General features: G+C 36.7%; 1 protein-coding gene across 16 annotated transcripts in view; it reads right to left on the bottom strand.

The window, feature by feature from the left end:
- Window positions 1–488: 488 nt before the first annotated feature.
- The window catches only part of DMD (dystrophin), a 2,277,745-nt gene continuing 2,271,253 nt past the window's right edge, over window positions 489–6,980 (bottom strand). For 10 of the 16 annotated variants that reach the window (XM_064364425.1, XM_064364424.1, XM_064364427.1 and 7 more), the window contains one exon: window positions 489–3,055. In XM_064364425.1, coding sequence (XP_064220495.1) covers window positions 2,958–3,055 — 98 coding nt within the window. In that variant the 3' untranslated portion in view covers window positions 489–2,957. The remainder of the gene's footprint in view (window positions 3,056–6,980) is intronic. The other 6 variants (XM_064364428.1, XM_064364430.1, XM_064364433.1 and 3 more) reach the window with 1 other exon arrangement.

The raw sequence follows: 6,980 nt of genomic DNA, 5'->3' as shown, positions 1-6,980 counted from the left end.
GATTCATTTGTGCACAAATGAAATGATGTAATGAGAAATGTACAATATTGTTTGTTATAGCAAAAGACTGAAAACAAACTGCATACCCCACCAAAGGGAACTGCTTAAATAAAATACCCTATGAACACATAATGAAATATTATACAGCTATAAAAAAGGAGAAAGCATTTTGTATATTTAAATGAAAAGGTTTCTTGAGTCCATATTTAAGTTTAAATAAGCAAGGTGCATAACTAGGTGCAGAGAAAGCTATATGCTGTGAAATAAAAGAAAAAAATGGAAACATATATTTTAATTGCTTATATGATAATAAAGACACTTTGGAAGACTAAGAAATTAAGAATCTCTACTCATAGGGCAATGAGGATATGGGGGCGTTGGGAGTCTTCTCACTGGTTTTCTAGATTATAGTTTTTCAATCATATGAATGTATTACCTATTTAAAAGGTAAATAAGTTAAAAACAAAGTACTGCAGTCCAATCGACACTTTTTTGTAACATAACTGCGTGCTTTATTGAGATACACAGTAAAGCAGTACTATAATACAATAGTAAGGCATATATTTGGTGAAGTCTGATATGTTGTGAAAATGCAGTAAGACTGAAGTTTAAAAAAATAATTAGTAAATGTTACAGTGTTGGTGTTAAAACACAATATATAATGATACTCAAGTAACAACTCAGTACCTGAAAACAATGACAAAACATGCCATGTGATGTTTATGCTTCAGTTACATTGATTATGATTTACTGTTTAATACTTGGTGGTTATAAAGAACACAACACGAAATAATGTCCAAATTATGCTTAAAATGCAGCAATAAAGCTCTCAATTTTTATTCAAATATTATGACAGACTCACTCCAGAACTAATGTCTAAAAGAAAAAACAAAAAGATTAAAACAAAATTATGCACTCTATTTACCTCTGATTTTAGAATGAAACTTAAACTTCTTAGTAGGATGTAAAGTAACCCCTTGTTTTAAATCGGAGTTTAAAAATCCTTGGGTAAAGAAAAGGTCCAGTGTCACACAAAAGAGAAAAATGCAAGAGAAAAACCAAATCTTCATGTAATTTGTTACCTTAGAGCTTTGGGTTTTCTTCTGAAAATTAAAAGGAAGAAGAAAATGGAGAAAAATGTTCACGTAATAGACAAGTGGTGAAGCTGTGAACTCAGGTGTGCACAATTATCAGGAACACCCCAAAACCAAAGTGAGGTAGAAATAGCATGAGAAGCCGTGTTTGATGTTAATTATTATTAATAAAATAATGGACAAAACCCACTCTCCAAAAGTTAATTACACTTGATGTCAGAGGTAACAGATTTGCAAAATTATAGGTCACGTGGTGATTTCTACTGAATGAGTGATTTAAAAATCAAAGAGGAAGAAAATGGCATGAAAGAGTAAAGCTTTTTCCTACCAGTCCTTAGCTTTTCCTCTTGAGCTTTTCTCCTTTTTGAACAATTTTTGTTTGCTTATATATTTATCCTGTCTAATCTACCAGGAAGGGTTTGGAGTAGCTTTTACTTTTCTAACATTTGAATCGATTTGCCTTCTTACTTACAAAACTGTGTGGAATTACTTGCAGAGAAATGCAAAGGAGGGAAACACAGTTCATGGGCTTCTGGGTTGATACTTGTCAGTATTACAAATGTGATGTCTTACAACTTTTCCCAAAGTTTATTTTAAATTATGTCTTGCAGCATTTAAAAACTCATCACGATGTGAAAATAAATTGGAAAAAAAAAAAAACAGCAACAAAAACAAAACCACCCACTTCCTTTTGACTGTGAGAAGAGGGCATCATAATTTAGTTGTAAGTGTAGAGAACTTTATGTGTTATGAACAATCCAATCCTTCACTTCAAGAGTGGCCTGCTCCTTCACAGGGATGGGCTGGGAATCCACAGCCCTCCAGCCCTATCATCGTCCTACTACTGCTTGGGAGTTAAAAATACCTTCTGATGCTCAGAAGGTCCAAATACCTTATGATTTCCACTGAAGCATCATTAAATCTAAATCGTGGCATTGCCAGCAGCAGGAAGCTGAATAGATCAACCAACAGATTACTCTGATATAATAAGAAGTCCTGTGTATTCATTCATATGTTCCTTTTAAAAAAATTCAGTGCTCCAGTTATCAGTGGAAAGTGGAAAGTTTAAAATGAGAAACATCTGGAGCTGTAGTCAATGTTTCAGTGCTGTAGTTTCCTCCTGGCTTCAGGCTCCAGGGAAAATCCATTCTAGACCAAGCAGGTAAGCCTGGATGACTAGAAGCAATTTGTATTAGGAAGGACAGGAACATTACAAAAATGGAAAAAGTCTATAGAAATTCATATCTATATAACTATAGTATTGATATACTTATAGACATATAGATACATAAAATGAAAAATCACAGCCAGCCCCACTCAGTTGACAATTCCCAAATGGGCAGTGTGAAGTAGTCATTTGGTGGTGTTAGAGGAAGTCCTATCTTTGATATGCAAAAAAAAGAAAAAGCCATGAATTTCATATGGGTATCACGCCAAAAGGATGCAAAACAATGCGCTGCCTCAAAGTTGTGTGTGTGTGTGTGTGTGTGTGTGTGTGTGTTTTTAGGGGTTTTTATAAACAACTTTTTTATAAAGCACACTTTAGTTTACAATCTTTCTTTATAACTGTTACAAATTTTTAAACAACCCAAAATGCGTTCCATATAAAGAAATGGCAAGTTATTTAGCTATCAAGATTTTACATGTAGTTTTCTTATAACTTTTTTGTACAATTGCATAGACGTGTAAAACCTGCCATTGTTAACAAAACAATAACAGACTTAGAAACTACTGAAATCTACAGTATAGTACCACTACCCTTCACAAAAATATAGATTTATTTCTTGTAAACTCTTACTGTCTAATCCTCTTTGTTGTATGAATATTATAAAAACCATGCGGGAATCAGGACTTGTAAAACATTTACTCTGCTCCTTCTTCATCTGTCATGACTGATACTAAGGACTCCATCGCTCTGCCCAAATCGTCCGCCATGTGGAAAAGGCTTCCTACATTGTGTCCTGGAAAACAAAGAGAAAGAAAGACTTTACAAAAGGTGCAGATAGCATCACTCTGCTTCTTTGCCATTTGGGAAATCATTCCCCATTTCTGGGTGAAGACAACACAAAAGCTGCATCGAAGGTATACACAACAAGGTTTGATTTTCACCAGTTTCCAGGAAGAAGCAAAGCCTTGTTAATGAAGCCATTACACATTGTTAGTATCAGCTTAATGGTGGATCAGGCTACTGGTGTTTAAATGGAAAAATGTCAAGCTACACTCACGTTCCCAATGTAAATATATATCAAAAGAATTCCATAGATAAGCACAAGATTTCTCTCAGAACAGGCATATTCCATGATGGGACACATCTTTTCCACCCTGGCTATGAGTGATGATTACTTACAGTCTACTTGTACTAACAAACCACCATCACTAGAACTATCACCACCATCACCCCCTCCATCACCCTCACAACTACCACTACCATCACCACCGTCACCATTATCACTGCCACCATCACCACCACATGAAATGTTCATTTCAAAGCTGTTTCAAGCGGTTAGCTTGCTTCTGAGGCTGTGGTGGAGGTGGCTATTTTCTCTCTGCTTTTACTTGGGTTGAAAATCAAACTCTTAAATTGACCTTTTGATGCACTGTTGACATTTGAATTAGGAAACCTCAATAAAAATTACTTTCCATTCCAAATTACTCTGCAGCCTAATTATAATGTGACCCACGTGTATTGTATGCATTTGGGTGCTCTGTGAATCCATCTGAGATCTCCTCCTAAATGAGGGTTAACTATCAGAATAGCCTTTTAGTAATAATGCAGCATGACCTAGAAGGCATCTCCCAGAATGGAGAAAAAAGAACAGCACAATATCCCTGGGTACTTTGTAGCAAAATTCAGATTTGGAGTAAGATAATCTGAGACACACTTCATGGCTTGCCTTTTCATCTATGTTCCATATTTTTATATGGCTAATTTTAATTACTGCACATTGGTAAATCCTTCCACTATTCAAGTACTGCCTTTGGAACTGAAATGCTGTTCTAGGCAATTACTACTTTGCCATGTATCAACTTTACAGATTCCCATAATAATTATTAAAATCCCAATAAAAAAGATAGACTAGGGAGAGTATTCTGTTATAGTATTTATTTCAAGAGAGATATCTTCTCTACAAAATATGGGAGGATCTGAAGAGGATTCATGGGCAGGCACTTAAACAGTGATGGCACCAGATCACCTTAAGACTTACTAAAAGTTGTTTAATGTCATTCACGCATTTCTATTAAGCTGACCAAGTTTGTATAGCTTTTTGAGCTTTATTAGTACAAATACTTTTGTTGAGAATTCATTATATTTTAGAAAATCACTTTGGATTTGGTTGAGACTGCAAGTATAAAAACTTCTTTTAACAAAGCATATGCACTATTCATAAAGTGGGCCAATTGTTTGGCAGCCCTCAGTGAAGAACTGAAATCATTTTTGGCTTTCTGTCCCATAGAAACCACAGGAAGACACAGCGGGGCCTCTGCTGTTCCTTAGAGCTCAGAGGACAAATATAACTGCTGCTACCAAGTTGGAGGGCTTCCCTCGTATCTATTTTTGACTGTCCAGCATCCCTGGGAAATCTGCATTAATTATTCATGCATAAATTGAAAATAGATGGACTAAGTGCAAATTTTTATTTACTAGCAATCTTGATGGTTATTAACAGAATCAGTAAAAAGAAAGCCCAAGACCTTTACAACCTGATACCTGAATGTAGTTCAAACTATTTTTTATGACCCACATGTGACTATATATAGTTCACCTAGTAGCTAGAACATGTATTACAAAACATAAAAAAGGGGGGAAAACTCATTTTTCTTGTCAGCTTATTGATAATCAAAAAGTGTCTTTTTAGGCTGTGTTCTAGGGGATGTAGATGGCAATTCAAGATGTGATAAGTAAATGCATTTATAGATTATATAGCCAAGTGGTGCTTCTGTTTCTTGAAATGGTGTTCAATTACTACCTGGAAGGAAAATTCTTGAGTCTCTCAAGAGGCGTTAAGTTCTAGGGGTATCTGCCATGTAAAAATTAGCCAGGGAAAACAGGGGTTCATTATTCTTTTTTTTTTTTTTTTTTTTTGAGACGGAGTCTTGCTCTGTCGCCAGGCTGGAGTGTAGTGGCGCAACCTCGGCTCACTGCAACCTCCGCCTCCCGGGTTCAAGCGATTCTTCGCCTCAGCCTCCCGAGTAGCTGAGACCACAGGCGTGTGCCACCACACCCGGCTAATTTTTCTTTGTATTTTTAGTAGAGACGGGGTTTCACCATGTTGGCCAGGATGGTCTCCATCTCTTGACCTTGTGATCCGCCCGCCTCGGCCTCCCAAAGTGCTGGGATTACAGGCAAGGGGTTCATTATTCTTAATGTGCCATGCTCACTCCCACAAAACGTTGGGTGGCCTTTAACGGTTTAAATGGCTGCATTTTCACAAATGACCTTGTGGCCATCTTTGTGCTATAAAAATGAAGAACTTTCAGAGTCACATCATCATCTACATTACGCCTTTGGTTACTTCCTTTACAAATACCTGCTCTACCAGAATAATAATTCTATTTTTTTCATGGAGTTTTGCATTAGATCCAGAAAAAAGAGGTCGATCTCTTTGACAAAATACTGCCCCCAAAAATCATATTTTAATCCATTGGTGGGGGGTAAGGCTGCACTGTGACATGAATATAGAAAGTAGATTTGTATTCTAGTTCTATTATCCATGTGTGTAAGGCAGAGCATTAGTGAGGTTATTAATTTTACCTGACAGGTATTTCTAAAGTCAAAATTACAATCTCATACTATAAAGTATGAGAGGTACTGAAAAGCAGCCAGGACTCAGGCATTTGCAATCACCTTCAGGCACAAGGTGACAGAAAACGATGTCTATAGAAAGTATTAATTTAATCCATTCTTAAGCAAGGATTATTGAACACAAAGGCACTATGCCTTGAACATGAGGGCAGTTGTATGTTTTTCCAAGTTGGTGCTAACTGCAACACATTTAGTCTCACATGCCACCACTGCCTGAGGGAATTGTTTTCCACAGCAATTGGAATTGAGACTTTCTGGCAAAGATCCAAGACCTCAATAGCAATCTGGTGCTCTATTTTTCAAAATTACAATTCCCAAATAAATTGTTCACATTCAATTGGCCAAAGCAAAGCCAGAATACTACAGTGAAATTTGCTTGTCTTTTCTTCTCTATAATTTCTGGAAAAAAATACGCTCTACTGTACATTTGGGGTATTTTCATAGCATTAAAAGAGTCATTATTGTTTTGATTCTTTGGCTTCTGGAATCTTATCTGACTACAATACACCTCAGGTAGTCATGTCTGCAAATGCCTATATGACTTCAATTACATATGCTAGCCTTTTCTAAAATTCATTTGTGAGTGAAACATTTAGTTTAAGGTGGTCAAAATTATGGAGCAATTTTCTACAAAAAGTTGTTAAAATAATTAAGTTTTAAGGGGCACTTACCATAAGAATGAACCCAAGAAGTCGCACATACGAAGGACATGAACCAGGCAAATCGTCAGGAGCATTCAATGCTTCACCAAGTCAGGTTTCCTCAATTTATCCTCCCAGCCTACCATTCCCTCCCTGGGACCCCACTGCCCAAAGCCTTGGAAGGAAGCACTGGCACAGACACACTGAAGGATCATTACATTGATTAGACTGGTATGGCACGATGTCGGCAGAGTTTTCATTATGACTCCTATGTTTAAATGAATCAGTGGCCACTATAGTCCATCCTGTTGCTAAGGAATCTAGAATCTTCTCATATAAGAAGGACTCTCCACCCATCCAACCTGTCTCCCAGAACACTGCCATCCCATGGGAGAGCTTTCCTTCTCTCCTCCTTCAGATTAAACTACTGGTAAAGACAAT

The sequence above is a fragment of the Aotus nancymaae genome, unplaced genomic scaffold (genome assembly GCF_030222135.1).
Source record: "Aotus nancymaae isolate 86718 unplaced genomic scaffold, 86718_ANA_hifiasm-v0.15.2.pri h1tg000058l, whole genome shotgun sequence".
Taxonomy (NCBI): Eukaryota; Metazoa; Chordata; class Mammalia; order Primates; family Aotidae; genus Aotus; species Aotus nancymaae.
The sequence above is the reverse complement of the archived record's forward strand: the minus strand, read 5'-3'. Positions and strand labels throughout refer to the sequence as shown.